General features: G+C 34.7%; 2 protein-coding genes across 2 annotated transcripts; one reads left to right on the forward strand and one right to left on the reverse strand.

The window, feature by feature from the left end:
- Positions 1 to 2,391: 2,391 nt before the first annotated feature.
- LOC142625488 (uncharacterized) lies at positions 2,392 to 4,150 on the forward strand. Its single transcript, XM_075799133.1, has 4 exons — positions 2,392 to 2,812; positions 3,118 to 3,284; positions 3,434 to 3,803; positions 3,981 to 4,150. Exons 1-4 carry the CDS (start codon positions 2,392 to 2,394, stop codon positions 4,148 to 4,150), a joined length of 1,128 nt encoding a protein of 375 aa, XP_075655248.1.
- Positions 4,151 to 12,746: 8,596 nt separating this feature from the next.
- Positions 12,747 to 13,746, reverse strand: LOC142626213 (uncharacterized). Its single transcript, XM_075800007.1, has one exon. The coding sequence runs from the start codon at positions 13,572 to 13,574 to the stop codon at positions 12,975 to 12,977; it is 600 nt and encodes a 199-aa protein (XP_075656122.1). The 5' UTR covers positions 13,575 to 13,746; the 3' UTR covers positions 12,747 to 12,974.
- Between the last annotated feature and the right edge of the window lie 4,645 nt (positions 13,747 to 18,391).

Consider the following 18,391-nt stretch of genomic DNA (forward strand, 5'->3'; position numbering starts at 1 on the left):
AATATCATAAATTAGTGTCATGTCTCAACCAGTAAAGTTTTTTTATCATCAAATAAGAAATATGTGGTTCGAACCCTACCTGTACAAAAAACTAATTGATGTCTTGGTCTGATAATAAAGCACAATCATCATAGAACGGATATCATAAGTTGAAATTATATTGTATGATCTCTATAAAAAATAGTAATAATAAAATCATCTTTAATTTTAACAAGATAAATGCATTTATTTTTATGAACTCATTATTTATAGAAGGTTTAAATTTATGTAAAATTAATTTATATGATTATTTTTCTAAAATTTACATTAAAAAAAATTAGTTCGGAATGTGATATTCTTGCTCAAGTTTAGTTGCTTTGATAGCTATTGAAAGAAAAGTAGCAAAAGACAAAAACATATTGAATAACACATACAATCAAGAATAATATAATAAATAACCATACATTTAATTTAGTCGAAGTAATTAAATAATTATAGATTCACTCAAGTAAAATATTTATTATATTCTTACATATATTAATCATAATAAAAATGATTTTACTTTCTTTTTAATGACATATATAATATAATTAAAACTTATTCTACAATCATTATATTTCATAGTGAATATTATATATATGTCAAAAAAAAATTGATAATTTTTTTTTTTTTTTAAAAAGAGCTATAACGTATCTACACATCACACAGGAAATCAGCCAATGTATATCATGAAATATTAATTTTCTAACTTTGTGGTTGGACTTTTTTCTAATTACTATCTATTGAATTTGTCATAAAAAAAAAAAACTATTTATTGAATTTGTGGTTGGACTTTAACAGAGCAAGTCATGGGACAGACTTCTTCGAGCTTAAGCAAGTAAAGTCCAGTTCAGGAGATTGTATACACATTACACCCAAATCAAGATATAATTTTTCCCAGTTTAGCCACAAAAATTTATTATAACAAATTGCATCTCTCTCCCATCTTCTCTCTGTTTTTTTTTTTCAAAGTACTATTGTGGGGATAAAAGGCCCAAGATATGTTTTTTGGGCCATGGGCTTGGTACAAGGACGCTTACTTGTCCGAGGATGGATTGAAGGTAATAATGATATCAAATTTACGGACCCAAGAGCAAATATGGCGAACGAAGTGAATGTAGATAATCCGAGAAGGAGTACATCCTTGGCTAAGTGCAGTAAAGATCAGGTGGTACGTCATGTTAACTAGAATGATATTTTGGAAGGTCTTGAGGATGAAGACATGTTTCATAAGGGCACAGAGAGCAAGGGCGGTTGGAAAATATCTCAGAGAAAGCTGCTGTCACCACATTGAATGCTCTGCACCTAATCTCTGGCCGCATTAATGAGGAAGTGATATTTGAACAGTGATTCTCAGCATTATAGCTATTACCTAAAGACTTCAGGAAGGTGCTGATGGGACAAGTATCCATGTTAGTAGTCTAGATCTACACGTGAAGAGCAACTTTAAAGGGGGGGATAAAGTATAAGAAGGAAGAAGGCCCCGGAGAAGAGGAGATCGAGAGATAGAAAGAAGAAGACGGGAGACTGGACGTTGGGAATTAATCTTTAAGTGAGGAGAAATATAAGCACCTGGTCCTCGGCTTGAGTTCGAGGATAAGTTTCATCATATAAACTCATTCGTCCTTATTGTTTTGTAATCTTGGGTCATTGTTGTTACCATATAAGCTCATTAGAAACCAGGTTTCTGACCCATACTCTATAAATTTATTGTTTTAGGCTTTTTGGGCCTATACCCTCCTTCTTGTTGGGCCTAGGCACAAATTACGTCCTTACAATTTACGCCGTCTGTGGGAAATCTTGGGTTTTTAATGAGTCTGAAGTCTGTTTATGGCAAATTCAAGTCCACACCAAGAAGAGTCTAGGGGCTCCCAGCGTTAACATGACTTCCAGAATCCTGAACAAGGTGGAGATCGGGAGGGAAGTGTACGTACCACCCATACGAGCAGGAGTCAATCACGAAGTGGAAGCAGAGTCTCCCATGAAGAGAATGCCAAGGTCATGCAGTTGGAAATTGACCATTTGAAAAGAAAATTACGTCACGAACGACGGAGGCGGATTTAGTCCATCTCTGACTCTTCCTTTGGTGAGAATGAGAATGAGGAGGAAAGCTATAGGCCAAGGTCAAGAACTCCCCTTGGTGAGTCTTACTCGCATGAAGAGAATAGCCCCCATAACCGCAGGAATAGGAATTCATCTAGCAGGGGCCTAGGAACTGATGTTATGAGTAGGGCATTGAATCAAATTTCCAAGTCACCCTTCACATGTAAGATTGAAGGGGGAAAACTTCCTCGGCATTTCACTTAGCCAGCGTTCACCATGTATAATGGTCGAAGTGACCCTGTGGAAAAGGTAAGCCATTTCAACTAGAGGATGGTTATGCACTCCAAGAATGAGGCGTTGATGTGCAAGGTTTTCCCATCCAGCTTGGGGTCTGTCGCTATAAGATGGTTTGATGGCCTGGGATCAGGGTCTATTAATTCCTTTAAGGAACTTACTCGGGCGTTTGGATCTCGTTTTATTACATGCAGTAGAGTCCCTCGGCCTTTGGATTCTTTGTTGTCTATGGCCATGCGAGAGGGTGAAACTTTAAAAACGTATACAAATAGATATTGGGAGATGCTCAATGAGATTGGTGGGGATTTTGATGATGTGGGCATTAGAACTTTCAAGGTCAGCTTACCAGCCGAGCATGGTTTGAGGAAGTCCTTAACTGGGAAACCAGTTAGTAGTGTGCGCCAGCTTATGGACTGGATTGATAAGTACAAGCGGGTTGAGAAGGACCAGCAGTTAGGTAAAGGAAAGGCGAAGGTGGTCTCTCAAGATAGGAGGGACTTCAAGTCGGACAAATACAATGACAATCGCCCTTGGCGAGACTTCACCAGGTAGACTGGGGTTGGTATTGTGACACAAGAAGTCAACACGGTGTTCCGAGAGCCAGTTCATCAAATTCTAGAGAAAATCAAGAATGAACCATACTTCAAATGGCCTAACAAGATGAATGGAGACCCCACAAGACGTAATCAGAACCTTCATTGTCAGTACCACCAGGAGCACGGACATACCACCTAGAACTGCAAAATTTGTGGTATCATTTAGAGCAATTGGTTAAGGAGGAAAGGTTGCAACAGTTCCTATATAGGCCTAATGGGCAAGTCGGTCATACAGACTTAGGTACTCAGGGGAACACCTCTTCGAGGCCTCCGTTAGGCACCATTAATGTCATTTTTGCGACTTTTGGAAGGGTGGATTCGTGTCCCTACTGGGTAATGACTATGGCTCGGCCACTATCCAAGAACTCTAATCATGGGCCGAAGAGAGCTAAGGTTGTACTACAACTAGCATTGAGTTTCTTGGAGAATGATAAGTTTAGAACTATGCAGCCACATAATGATGCTCTGGTGGTCACACTCAGGATAGGGGGTATGACATAAGGCGTGTTATGGTGGATCAGGGTAGTGGGGCGGAAATTATGTATCCCGACTTGTATAGAAGTTTAGGATTAAAACCAGAAAATTTAACTAGTTATGATTCACCTCTAGTAGGTTTCGATGGGAAGATGGTTATACCAATGGGACAGGTCAAGTTGCCATTACAAACAGGGTCAGAAGTTGTAGAAGTTAACTTCATAGTGGTATATGCATATTCTCCATACACAGCCATTGTGGCGAGACCCTGGCCTCATGCCATGGGAGTTGTCTCTTCCACTTTGCATTTGAAGGTGAAATATCCATATGGGGATCGGGTTGAAGAGCTGATCGGAAGCCAGTCTATGGCGAGGCAGCGTATGGTGGCTGCAATTAGACATCAGTCTGGAGTAGGGTCCTCGGCATCAGATGATCATGATTTGTAGCACTTAAAGGAGCCGGGGTTATTAGGGGGTCTATCGGTGGTGGAAGTAGAATGTGAAGCTTTAGAGCGAGTTGTTATAAGTGATGATAAAGAAAAGTATTTTCATGTAGGCGCTCAGTTGCCTCCTCAGGAGAAAGAGGAATTGGTGAAGTTCCTTAAGGGAAACCTTGATATTTTTGCTTGGAATACTTATGAGGCCCCGGGGGTCAATCTGAGCTTCATTTGTCATCATTTAAATGTCAACCCCACTGTGGTACCAAGGAAGCAACCACCTCAGTGATCATCTAAAGAGCATTCTGAAGCTGTCAATGAAGAAGTAATTAAGCTCAAGAAGGCAGGAGCTATCAGAGAGGTGTTTTACCCTGACTGGTTGGCCAATACAGTGGTGGTTAAGAAGAAGAATGGCAAATGGCGGGTGTGCGTAGACTTTACTGATTTGAATAAAGCATGTCCCAAGGATCTTTTCCCCATGCCTCGTATTGATCAGTTGATAGATGCCACAGCTAGGCATCCTCGGATGAGTTTCCTAGATGCTTTTCAAGGTTATCACTAAATACCTTTGGCTTTGGACGATCAAGAGAAAACAGCCTTTGTCACTCCTATTGGAAACTATCATTATAAGGTAATGTCTTTCGATTTAAAGAATGCAGGGGCTACTTACCAAAGGATGATGACTAGGATGTTCGAGTCACAGTTAGGGAAGAACATTGAAGTTTATGTGGATGACATGGTGGTAAAGAGTAAGATGGCGTCTGAGCATGTTGGGAATCTTGAAAATGTCTTCAAGACACTAAGGAAGTATAAGTTGCGCCTAAATGCTTCCAAATGCTCTTTTGGCGTGGGATCTGGTAAATTTTTGGGCTTCATGGTTACACATCGTGGAATCGAAGTTAATCCTAATCAAGTTAAGGCAATTAATATTTTGCAGCCACCTCGTAATCTTAAGGAAGTTCAGAGATTGACAAGAATGATGGCTGCTTTAAATCGGTTTATTTCGCGGTCCGCGGACAGATGTAGACCTTTCTTCCAATTGCTGAATAAATGGAAGGGATTTGAATGGACTGAGGAGTGTGCTTTGGCTTTTCAACAGCTCAAAGAATATCTTTCTCGGCCACCTATTATGTCTAGGCCTGAGGTAGATGAGGTATTGTTTGCTTATATTGTTGTAGTTTCCCATGCTGTTAGCTTGGTACTAATAAGGGTTGACAACAGTGTTCAGAGGCCAATCTATTACGTAAGTAAGTCGTTGCATGAAGCTAATATTTAAGTCAGGTTAAACGGTTGCAATCAAATTTTGAACCTTTCACTTTAGTGCAAATTTCCAAAAATAGGAACACTCATGCTGACTCTCTAGCCACTTTGGCAACGTCATCTGCACAGAGTTTACCTTCGGTTATTTTAGTGGAAGATTTGTATACGCCTACTAAGATAAATGTAGACATAGTCCGTGTTCATTAGATCAAAATAGGACCTAGTTGGATGGACCCCCTTGTGTTGTATCTTAAAGAGAGTATCTTACTTGAGGAAAGGTCTGAAGCTGACAAAGTATGTAGGAAGGCTCCTCGGCTTTGGCTGTCCGAGAATCAAAAGTTGTACAAGCACTCTTTTTTAGGACCATATTTGCTATGTATGCACCCTGAAGCAACGAAGCAGCTTCTAGAAGAATTGCACGAGGGGATTTGTGGAAGTCATACAAGAGGAAGATCTTTGTCTCGTAGAGCTCTTAATCAAGGATATTGGTGGCCTAATATGCAGAAGGAAGCACTAGAGTATGTAAAAAAGTGTGACCAGTGTCAGAGGTTTGCTCCTAATATTCATCAACCAGGAGGAGTTCTCAATCCTCTAACCAGTCCTTGACCTTTTGCTCAATGGGGTTTAGATATTGTAGGACCCTTCCCTAAGGCGGCAGGGAATAAGAGATTTCTGCTAGTCGGCACGGATTACTTTACTAAATGGGTTGAAGCCGAGCTACTATCAAATATCAGAGATCTAGATGCAAGAAGATTTGTTTGAAAAAATATTGTCACCCAGTTTAAAATTCCTCATACCATTATCTCGAATAATGGTGTTCACTTTGATAGTAAGGCCTTTAGAAGATATTGTTGCGATCTGGGTATTACAAATAGATATTTCACTCCGGCTTATCCTCAAGGGAATGGACAGGCCGAGGCTATTAATTTGTTAATGGGCTTAAGAAGAGATTGGATGATGCTAAGGAGAGACAGAAAGAAGAAGATGAGAGACTGGACGTTGGGAATTAATCTTTAAGTGAGGGGAAATATAAGCACCTGGTCTCGCAATTTGTGCCTAGGCCCAACAAGAAGGAGGGTATAGGCCTAAAGAGCATAAAACAATAAATTTATAGAGTATGGGTCGGAAACCTTGTTTCTAATGAGCTTATACAGTAACAACAATGGCCCAAGATTACAAAACAATAAGGATGAATGAGTTTAAATGATGAAACTTATTCTCAGACTCAAGTCGAGGACCAGGTGCTTATATTTCTCCTCACTTAAAGATTAATTCCCAACGTCCAGTCACCCGTCTTCTTCTTTCTATCTCTCGATCTCCTTTTCTCAGGAGCCTTCTTCCTTCTTATACTGCATCCCCCCTTCATCATTGCTCTCCACGTGTAGATCTAGAGTACTAACATGGATACTTGTCCCATCAGCACCTTCTTGAAGTCTTTAGATAATAGCTGTAAGGCTGAAAATCACTGTTCAAATATCACTTTCTCATTAATGCGGCCAGAGACTTAGGTACAGAGCATTCAATGCGGTGGTAGTAACTTTTTCTGAGATATTTCCCAACCGCCCTTGCTCTCTGTGCCATTATGAAACATGTCTTCATCCTCAAGACCTTCCAAAATATCATTCTAGTTAACATGACGTACCACCTGATCCTTACTGCACTTAGCCGAGGATGTACTCCTCCTCAAATTATCTACATTCACTCCGTCCGCCATATTTGCTCTTGGGTCCGTATATTTGATATCATTATTACCTTCAATCCATCCTCGAACAAGTAAGCGTCCTCGGACCAAGTCCATGGCCCAAAAAAACATATCTTGGGCCTTTTATCCCCACAACTATCATATATCCTCGTCTCCACAAGTTGAGAGGAAATCACTATTACAAGTAGACAGTGGCGGCTCTAAGATTTTTTTCTAGGGGGGTCAATAAGAAGATACATCTTGGGTAAAATATGAATCTTACAGTTTATACGATTTCCTTATTACAAATTTGTCTATAGTACATAGTAGAAATAGAATAAAAATAAATTACATGTTCATTTGACATATTTTTTCTTAATATAATGAACATGTTAATTATGTTAACTGAATTTTAATTATTACTGCTTAAAATACTTTTATTTATTAGTTTAGGACAACTATATGTTCACATTGTACTATCAATGCAAGATTTACATTGCAGACAATTATACTGTACAAGTTTGTTTAGAATCAATGTAAGATTTACATTATAGATAATGATACTATACACATTTACAAAAAATATACAATATTGTACACGTTTAGAAACAATGCAAATATTACATTAATAGTACAATGTAAACTATGTATTTTCTATTAGTTTATTTCAAATTTGTTAAGATCTAAATGGTTTTTTTTTTTAAGATTTAAGATAAAAATAAAATAAAAATAAAATAAAATTACTTTTGTTGTTGAGCTTACTATTTCTCCCAGATTTGGGATAAAACTGGTTTATTGTTAGGCATTTTTTGTGTTTAGAAAGATCAGAATATTGTTAAGAGAATCATAACTAAACTTATTTCAAGTGGGTTTTAAAAAAATTTAGGGTCAAAGTGTTCAAATGTTGTCGGTAGTGAGTTTAGATAAGAACAAGTAAAAGCTTGTAAATTTATCTATTGTGAAAAATATTGTAAAATTTGTTATATATGTAACATTGCTCAAAATTATATGCATCACCAAGCTGGCTAGCTAGATATATTTTTCTTGTAGGATTAAGTTTACTTAAAAGCTTTATATCTACATGAAGTGGATGATCAAGATTGTGTACAAGATTTTCAAAACCGACCCTTGCAAGTTGCAACAATGTTGTGTTGAAAACTATGTTTTGCATCTCATACAAAGTAAGCAAGGGCAAATAAATTGATCTATTCTATTCATGTGAGATAACATAGTATTTTTGAATTTTAGAAATAAAGAATAGAAAACATACCTTGATGTTATGATTCTTAAATTAAAGTAGAAGATCAATCTTTAGAAATCTTCAATCTTCATCCCAATTCCACTTGGTGCGCAAGATATGGAGTCTCTTAATTAGTTCTGTGGGGGATAAAGAGCTCGGATAAGGATATTGGGCCGTGGGCCACACCCGAGGACATCAAAAACCCCGAGGACAAACGAGTATTAGTAAAAGCAAGTAGATTATCGGGCTGAGGAAGAGGCCTGGTCACAACAAGCAGGTGATGTTGTCCTAGGAGCCACCTTTCCTCGGCCAACAAAGTGGAAACCTAAAATCCGACCACCCATCAAGTACGGGGCAATGGGCAATCGTGCTTGGGAGGATAAGCTTCAGAGAGAAGTAAGTCAACAAAGAATAGAGAAATATTTGGAAAGAAAATTGTTACCACTACATTGAATGTTGTGCACTTAACCAACTAGCAGCATTAATGTGGAGGTGATACGTAAACAATGATTTCTAACCTTACAGCTACCCACAAAGACTTCAAGAAGGTTCTGATGGGACAAGTATCAAGAAGATGAGTTATTTGATCAACAAGTAGAAGGCTAAGATGAAAGGAGGAAGAAGAGTATAAAAGGGAAAGGATTCCATTACAGAAGGGGTCATGAGAAAAAAGGAGAGAGAGAGAGACCACTTGGTAATCAAGAACTTGAATATTTGTATAAGTCTGGGAGCTAAATATAAGAACATATCATCTTCGGACTTGACCAAGGAGTATTTTTCTTTTCAACTTATTCATCTTGATCATTCCAACACTAAACTAGCCCATTGTGATTTATATTTGGCTCGTTGAACGTTCAGTGATACCCATTCTCTTACAAATTTATTGTTGTGGGCTTATTGGGCCATGTCCAAATCTTTTAGGCTGTGAATTAATATGTGTCCTTACAAGTTCTCTGTACGTTATTTTTTCTTTCTTGATGAAAAGTAGTTTTCCAGAAGAAAAAAAAAATCTTTTGTTTAATCATAGGTCATAGAAAATTATTTTATTTAATAGTTCTTATTAAATAAACAACTGATTATCTAATTGGGTTAGCCTTCTGGGAAAATTCAATTGGACTTTAGCGTATAGCTTAGGATGAGACTAAAGTGACAATTCCCTCGAGATTGAGAGTTTATGTAAATGAAAGTCATGAAATTTATTATTCAGTTGACAGTAGTTAATAAAATAATTAATCTCACACACAATTTAATTTATTTTACATACTTAAAACACATCAACATATCAACTAGAAATCTCCTTATCCATGATCAAAACAAACCATTTTAATTTTAGTTTTTTTTTAAGAAGAAAACCGTCTTAGTGGTCATGTTATAATCTTTGCAGATTAAATGCCCAATTCATCATAGACTATAAAATCAAAATATTAAATTTACAAAGAACTTGTAATTTATGTCTTCTGTAACTAAATCACATACAATACATCTCAAGAATTATATGACAATTTCCAAATTATTAAGTTATCATTATTTTAGGTAATAAAACAACTTTTAGTTACTTTAATACATGATAGTGTACATAATGTCAAATATAGCATAAAACAATAGGGTTTTATGGCACCACACCAAGCAAGTTGGACTACAACTAGATTGCCCCGCCCTGCCCATCATAGTGCCCCACTAAAAGGAAACCTAAATGGTTATTGGCAAGCTTGGATGCTTAAAGTAGCAAAGCTTGATTCTCATGAATACATATTTGACCGCATGAAGTAATTTTAGAGGTAGAAATTAGGAATACTACTTTTGAGTTTTGATGGTCAAAACGTGTTCATAACTAAAAGTACCTTCTTTTTTCTGGTAGAAAGTGTAGAAGTAGATCAAATTGGGAGTTAGGAATTCACTTTTGACGGTCAAATTGGTTTGGTGCTTACCAATCTGGTTTTGCCAAGTGTAATATGCATTTGATAAGATATTTTAAGCAACCCCAGCACGAGTACATGCCTCTTCAATTAGAGAATTACATGTAAAATTATGTTGAACTAATAGTTTTAAAAGGCAGAATCATTTAGGAATCTAAAAATTATTCACTTTTTAGGTATTATTGGTTGAATCAAGGGTTGCCTAATGGTTGGATTGTATAGGACATGAGCTCAAAAATTCTTAAATATATTTTTAATTTTTTACCTTATTGAAGAGGCTTGTAAAGACACAATTATATTTTGTAATGAAAATTAGAAGGGAAAGGTATAAGTAAATAATTGTAGATATTGAATAATTATAGAGGCACACTCACACACTGTAACGCTCCGTTTGTTTCAATGGAAAACCTTGTGTAAAGATAGTTTTCCTTGTTTTCCAGTGTTTGGTAGCATAAAAAAAGATGAGTCAAAGGAAAACTATCTTTGGTCAATATAAAAAGTATGGCTTATTTTTGGAGATTGTTTTCCATTAAATTTTTTTGGAAAACAACTCTATCTCACAGCAAACTAAATAAGGGAAGTTATGAGGTTGTTTTTCAACTCATTTAAAGTTGCTACCAAACATTGGAAAATGAGATAGTTTTATAGAAAATTCTTTTTAGAAAATAACTTATTTTCTAGAAAACATCATTGCTGAAACAAACAGAGCGTTACGCTCATTTTAGAAAATAACTCATTTAATTTTATAATTTGTTTACTTGTGTGACTATGAGTAGTAGACATTTTTTGTCCATTACTGATTATATGATCTCATCATTTTTCATCAACTACTCATAATTGCACAAATTAACATGCAAATCGTGAAATTGTGTGTACAATCGATTGAGTGTGTTTGTAAGCAAATTGAAAAATATTAGTCATAAGTCATAACATTTTTTTTGGAGTAAAAAATACATAAATGAGATTAATTTTGTTACAAGAAAGACTTTTTGGAAGTCTTGCATTAAAAAAACAAAAACAAAAACAAAAAAAGCTAAATTATAAATTGCACCATTTAAGTTTGACCAAAATTATTTTTAGGCCTCTAACTTTACTTTTATTTAATTGAACCCTATGACTTTCAAATTTTATTCAATCAAGGCCACCCATTAGTCTCCATTACTATGAACTATTTAATTGGAAATCTTAAAAATGGCGAACATTTCACTTTTAAACTGATTTTTTGTGGAAAAATTCCCACTTCTTTGATATGCTATGTTGTAATCACATGATACCTAATAAATTATTTTTCTCTCATAAAACATCCTTAGCTCATCCTACTACCATTTACACCTTTGATGGATCTTCTATGCTTGTTGGTAACATCAGATCTATTTCCTCATCTAAGTTTTCCGTAGGGAAATACTTTACCTTGCTCCTAAGCTATCCTTTAATCTTCATCTTCATTTCTCTAACAGTGGTCTTGATGTGCAAGATCCATAGACAGACTAGCTTCTGGGAGTGGGGATAGGCCATAAAGTTGGACATTTGTTAGAGGTCAATTACCTAAAGGTTCCCTCTCGTATGATCTTCTCCTCTGCAATTGCCACCATCACTCTCAATTTGTGGCACTCTCCCCCCCCCCCCCCCCTTCATCATGGATCCTTGTCGTGTCTTCAATTATTAGCATCTTAAAACTCACTTAGGATCAATTAGATTTAATAAGTTCGATTGTTTATCTTGCAATTTGGGAAGCAAACAAATTTACCATTTAATAACAATGACTCTGTTTCTTCTGCACCGTTTGACATTGTCCATTTTGATATATGAGGTCCTGTACTAGTTCTCACTAAGGGGGTTCTCGCTGCTTTGTTATTTTTGTTGATAATTATTCTAGATTTACTTTTTCATTTGGGAGCTTAAGCCTCTCTAATAATATGCAATTTGTTCTCTCTCTCTCTCTCTCTCTCTCTCTCTCTCTCTCTCTCTTTTGAATTGATTGATTAAAATATTTATAACTTTATTTGTTTGATTATTGGTTGAACTTCGGTCCGACTAAAAAAATAAGGACATCACTCCCCTTTCCGGTTTTTCATTTGCTTTGGATTTTAAAGCCCTAGTTTCTAGGTCTTCTTCAAAACCATCTCAACTGCCTATAAATTCTTCTTGGCTACCCTCGACCTCCTCGAGGTTGGTCGACCAGCCTCGGTCAGCTATCTCCCAATATTATAAAGTTGGCTTATCTCTAAGGAGTAAGGAATGCATGATCTTGGCCTCATAAACTCGATCTTAATTAGGTCTAACTCAAAATCACATCCACGTGACTTTCCTACTCCATCCTTCTGAACATCACACTCTGGCTTCGAAGACAACACCGTTAGAGCTAACTAAAAAAGAAATTAATTTAATAGCTTCCTTTATCGAATTCTTCCTAGTAAAGAAATATAGGGCCAGAGAAACTAAAGGAAATACTTCATTTATCTATTTTTATTATCTTTATCATTTTACAAGACAGAACATAAATATCCAGGCTACAACTATAGGGATTCAACTATGTAAGGCTTAAAAGATAAATTTGGCTGCACTGATATGCCTGGTACTGGAATTTTTTGATCCAATTTTTGGATCTTCTCTGTTTTTTTTTTTCACGTAGCATGAAGAAGTATATATTCTTGGTCACTCGGATACTAAAACCCATTATTTGCTATTGGTTTGGAATGTTATGACAATTAAAACAAAGTGGAATTGTTTGATGTTCGTAAGCCATATATTTATGCCAAATTATTTAACCATCCAAGCAGCCAAGTAATTAGTCATAATTGCTGAAAATTCTCATTAGAAAATTGCTCGTAAGGAAAGAACAGTCTTTAAATTAGCTCTAACTCCAACTCGTTTTGATGGAGCTGTACACATTTCCCATCATCACTATCTAAAAATATACAAAATCAAAATTCCCAGATCCTCAATTTAATAAAACAAGTAACAATACTCAAGGCAAAATTATCTACACCAACCAAAACTTGATTTTCAGTTGTGCCTAAAAGGCCTCCAAAGCTGCAGTTAGTGCAAAAATTTCATAATCTCCACAAGTACTGTAATCATGTCCATCTTTGCAACCACACTCATATTCCCGCTTGTTAACCTTCCTTTGTGTCCTCCCCTCCGTCTCCACCATTGCAGGAACTTGAATTCTCATTCCCACTTGCAGCTTAGGTGGCTTGGCACCTTCAAGCACATGTTGTCTTGTTGAAACCATCGTGACCCAATTCTCTATTTCCATGTTTGGTGACTCAAACACTAGTTTCCATGGAATCTCTACCCTCCCCAACAGCTGTGACCCTCCAATCTTTCCAAGAACTGGCACTTTGTTCCTCCACCGGAGCTCGAAAACCACGCTTTCTTGCTTTAGGTTGTCCATGGAGTCTTGGTTACCAAAACAATCCAAAGAGAAGGACTCGTTCCAAGAGAGGTCGGACTTGGAGGAGATTTCTCGGGTGTTGAGGCGAATACTTTTGTTGTTTCCTGCAGAAAGATAGTATCTGACAAAGAAGGAACCTTTGGACTTGAATTCCACGTTTTTTGCTTGGATGATTCTCAATTCACAGCTAAGAGAAGAAAAAAGTTGAGGAGCACCCATTGAGATAGAGTCAAAGAGATAGAGAAAGAGAAGTAAAGGCTTTGAACGTTGGTGTTTGTTAAGAAAACTGAGTTGTTGGGTTAATTTAGATACCTTGGTCCGTGGGAAACTGGTGATATATATATTGGAAATTTGGAAGGGAAAGATGGTATTGCTTTTAGAGGAGACTGTACTTAGCCTTAAAAAATTATATGTATGACCCAGCTAGCCAGGTAGATCTTATTTGTACATGGGCGGATTTAGTTTACTAATTAAATGCTTTTAGATCTACATGAAGTGGATGATCCTATGAGATTGTGGGCAAGATTTTCTGAATCGACCATTGCAAGTTGCAACTTCATTGCCACGCCCTGCCCACTAAAAAGAAACCTCAATGTTTATTGGCATGCGTGGATGCTTAAAGTAGCTAAGCCTGATCCTTATTTTTTTTAGAGAAACAGCTAAGCTTGATCCTAAGTACCTATTATATTTCACAACAAAAAAAAAAAAAAAAAAAAAAAAAAGAGAGAGAGTAAATAGCAGTAAACTTTTGCCACGAGTTGTGGCGAAAATTTTGTTATTTAATGTCCCTAGTATTACTTATAAAAGAATGCTATGTCTCGTACCAAAGTTTACCCATTTACCCGATGCTTGAATTATTGAAAAAGAATGATATTTGTAGAGAAAAGAAGTATATATCATTCTTTTTATATCTTTTTCAATGCAAGACTTCCGATCATCATTACAAAACTAATCTCTTTTTTTTTTTTAATCCAAAAATGAATGTTATTACTAATATTTTTTTTTTTTTCAGTCCGTTTATAAACACACTTAATTGTACATCAAATTTCACAATTTATTGACTTGTGCAATTTTGAATAATCGATGAAAAGTTTTGGGTCCATATAATTAGCGGTGGACAAAAAGTGTTCACCACCCACAATTAAACAGATCAACACTAATTTGTAAAATTGAGCATGTCTCAATAATTATTCAATATTTTTACTTATTAGTAAGACAATTTTCCTTTTTATCTTTCATTGGATAAGACAATTGGCAATTGGCAAGAGTCTTTGCAAGCTTCTTTCATAAGGTAAAAATTAAAATTATATTTAAGAATTTTTGAGATCATAAGTTAAGAAGTTGAGTAATATATCTTTAAGCAGTAAGATATTTATTATTCATGGCGCCCTGTATGGTCCAAAAACCAAGCAAGCCTCGATTCAACCATAACACCTAAAAAGTGAATAATTTTTCATAAATTTTTCAACATAATTTTACATGTAAGTCTCCAATTGGTGTTGCTCTAAATATATTGCCAAATGCATCTGCTATTACTCTTGTCAAAACCAGATTGGTATAAGCACCAACTAAGTAGTGTTCCCATCACCTAGCTGATCTACTTCTACACTTTCTACCAGAAAAAAGAAGGCCCTTTCAGTTATGAACGCATTTTGACTGTCAGAACTCAAAAGTAGTATTCCTATTTCCTATACCTAATTTCTACCTCTAAAATTATTTCATGCATGCAACATTCACACTTATCATGTTCATCAACAGTCAACACCCTAATTTGAAATGTCAAGAGTATTATTACTCAATTAGCACTTAGTAGTGTTTCCAATATAAATGTCTAGAGTTTAAGTTTTTCATTTTTCACTATAATTATCCGAATTATTAAACAAAATACACTGATTTGAAATTAATTTTTAATTTTCACTTCATTATCTAAAACTAGTGTCAAAATTAATAAAAATAAATTATCAATTAATTTGCAGTTGCAACAATGTTGGGCTAAAACTTGATTTTCACTCCCACTGAAAAGAAACCCCAATTTTTATTCAATGTTGGGCTTCTTTACTGCTATTTCCTCCTTTTTTTTGCTCTGCTTTGTGTAGGTCAAAAGATGTTTTTGGGTAAGTAAGAAATGGTGAGTCAAAACCAATTCTAATTTTTGGTTTGAGTGGTTGAACTATCGTTTTTCTACATTCACTAGTTTTTTAGAAAGTTTCAATTATAGGGTATTGACCAAACCAATTTAAATCTCATTCATGCTTGAACAGATTGGACTAAAGTAATTTGGACTGGTTTGGTTTTTAAAACTTTGATAATACTTGCGAAACTTTTGATTTTGTTAATTCATTTTTGCTAATCCTTTCACCTAATTCTACAAAAGCACATGCTATATATGCGACTAGTTCTTATTAAATTCATGAGTTTTTTAGTAAAAAACTAGTGATAAATTTCTTATAAAATATTGATCTAATGGTTATGCATTTATGTTAAAATTTAATATTACAATTAATCACAAGTATCCACCCTAAACTATAAAATCATTTGTAATATTCTTTTATGTTGAATTTGGTTGGTCAAAAGCCTTGTTGCTCAACTGGTTGGCATCTCTTAGAATACATTTGGTACACTGAATGTAAATTACTATCCATAATTAATTTTGTTAATGGTAAAACTTTTATATGCACCAAAGAATAGCTATTACATCAATTTTAAAGAGAAATAGCTATTCTTCAATTTAAAGAATAGTTATTCTAATGTGATAACTAATCCATGTAATAAAAATACAACCAAATAACCGAATTGCTATTACATATGAATAACTATTCCATTAAATGAGCTATTACAGCATACCAAACGTACCCATAGGGCACATTTGGTACATTGTAATAGCATTATAATGGAATAGTTATTCACGATGAATAAATATTCAGTTGTTTGGTTGAGTTTTGTTATAGGGGATAACTATTCATAAGGAATGTTTATTCTTTAAAAGGAGGAATAGTTATTACTTTTAAAAAGTAATGTAATCTCTATTCCTTAATCCTATAAAGACAAAATTCCTAAAATCTCCTTAGCTCTCCCATCAAAAAATTTTCCCGCTATTCTCTCTCTCTCTCTCTCTCCCCAAAAGACCCTCAACGAGTATTGAATCTATTGATACCTGTTGCTAGTCCTTGGGATATTGGTCAATAGATGATTAAGGAATTGATGAATTGCAGTTTCGCAATTGACAATATTGTTTTTTGCCTTTGATTCGACAAAACTGTGTATTTCATTACAAAATAAAAACAACAAAGTACAAATGAAGGTCCAAATCAGAAAACAAGTTTGCAATCCATGAGAGTTGAGATCGCTTCGTGCCATTAGTTTAATTTACATTAATATTTTTGAGTAATCAATATAATTTTAATAAATAATTATAAAAAAATTATATTAATTGATATTTTCCACGATTCATGGGATTTATCCTCTCGATCAATTTTGCTTTTAACATTTATATATGCAGATATTAATTTCGTAAAAACAACACAAGTATCAATTGCAAAACTTAATAAAATGTTAAGGTAGAACCACAAAAATGTAAATATAATTTTTAAAAAGAAGGGTATTTTAGGAAATTTAATTTAACTAGGCTTTCATTTCAACATCTTTATTGTGTTGTCACCAAACAAATTAATATTAATAGCTATTCCATCACAACATCTTAATTTCTTGTAATACTTATTTCTATTCTTATGTAATCACTAATACAATGTATCAAATGTACCCTTAGTATTTTCATTAAAGACGTCTAAGATTTAATTCCCCATACCCGTTGTAACTATCGAATTATTTAAAAAAAAATGGTTGACATGTGTGGAAAATGAAAGTCTAAAGAGTAAGTAGTGATTTTCTTTGAGAAAACGAAACCTACAAATAGTTAAATTTGAATAAAATTCTCACATCATTATTTCATTTATAAATAAATAATTAAGGAATTCTTACAACCACTACATGGCAATACTCCCTAAAAATATAAACAAGTTGATGATAAATACTTCATAGAACAAGTGTTAGCTGATCTTGTTGCTGAAGCTCAAGATCGGCCAACACTTTGGCAGTTTGGCCTCTTCTACTATAAGTTATCGCCAATTCGCCATTGGCAGAGGGAGGGGTCCCCTAGTTTTTTTTTTTTTTTTTAAAGAAAAAAAAAAAAAAAAACCCTTTACTCCACCTTGCAATTTTTATTAGAAATAAAAAATAAATTTTAAATTTTATTCATTGGCTCCTCTTAAGAAAAAGTTCTAGCACCACCAGTAGTTATCATCATCCAGCAACTCACAAATAAATCCATTATTCTATGTAGATTCATCTTTAATCAGTGATCTCCTTTTGATGAGATATAATTTCTATCCACTACTACTATATTCTAAAGAAAGGTTAATTTAGATAAGTTTTATTAGCAATATTATTTAAAATTTTCAACATGTAGATGTAGTAAAAGTCCTTATGTGAATTTTCAACACTTGCCACTTGCCACAGGCACCAAGAATTATTTAACAGTAGGCTAGCTGTTCAACTATTATACTTATAATAAATTGTCTTATATTCTGCTAAGCTTTTGATTATATTTATTTCATGTTGTAGCTAAAGTAGACTCATCTCCTAAGTTACATATTATAAGCTTTAATTTCTTATTTATTAATCACTATACACTTGCTGAAGTGGAGTCACCTAGGAATCGTTTTACGAAGTCTGATCCAAAATGTTAAAAAATTACGGACAATCCAATAATTCACTATCTGTGAGTGTATATATATATAATGAGTATTTTTTATCTGTATGTATAATAATATATAATCATTATAGAGTGATTGCCCTTAGATTCAATCCTATCTTGTGAAATTAAAAAAATACGAAATACCACTAACTCGTTATTGGTCATCTACACAATTCGTATATGCATGTATTATTGCTTTTTTATCTTATACTTTGTTTTTGTCTTTTATACATCAACTATAGAGGCTATTGCTTTGAAGTTTGAAGTCACGATCTTTGTAAGA

The sequence above is a fragment of the Castanea sativa genome, chromosome 2 (genome assembly GCF_040712315.1).
Source record: "Castanea sativa cultivar Marrone di Chiusa Pesio chromosome 2, ASM4071231v1".
Classification (NCBI taxonomy): Eukaryota; Viridiplantae; Streptophyta; class Magnoliopsida; order Fagales; family Fagaceae; genus Castanea; species Castanea sativa.

What these genes read in the sequence shown, in the direction of transcription:
- LOC142625488 (XM_075799133.1), top strand. Translation starts at nt 2,392, where the DNA reads ATGGTTATGCACTCCAAGAATGAGGCGTTGATGTGCAAGGTTTTCCCA. An exon ending in TGAGAAGGACCAGCAGTTAG is followed by an intron (nt 2,813 to 3,117) that starts GTAAAGGAAAGG and finishes GGTATCATTTAG; the next exon opens with AGCAATTGGTTAAGGAGGAA. An exon ending in TGGATTCGTGTCCCTACTGG is followed by an intron (nt 3,285 to 3,433) that starts GTAATGACTATG and finishes GGTCACACTCAG; the next exon opens with GATAGGGGGTATGACATAAG.
- LOC142626213 (XM_075800007.1), bottom strand. Translation starts at nt 13,574, where the DNA reads ATGGGTGCTCCTCAACTTTTTTCTTCTCTTAGCTGTGAATTGAGAATC.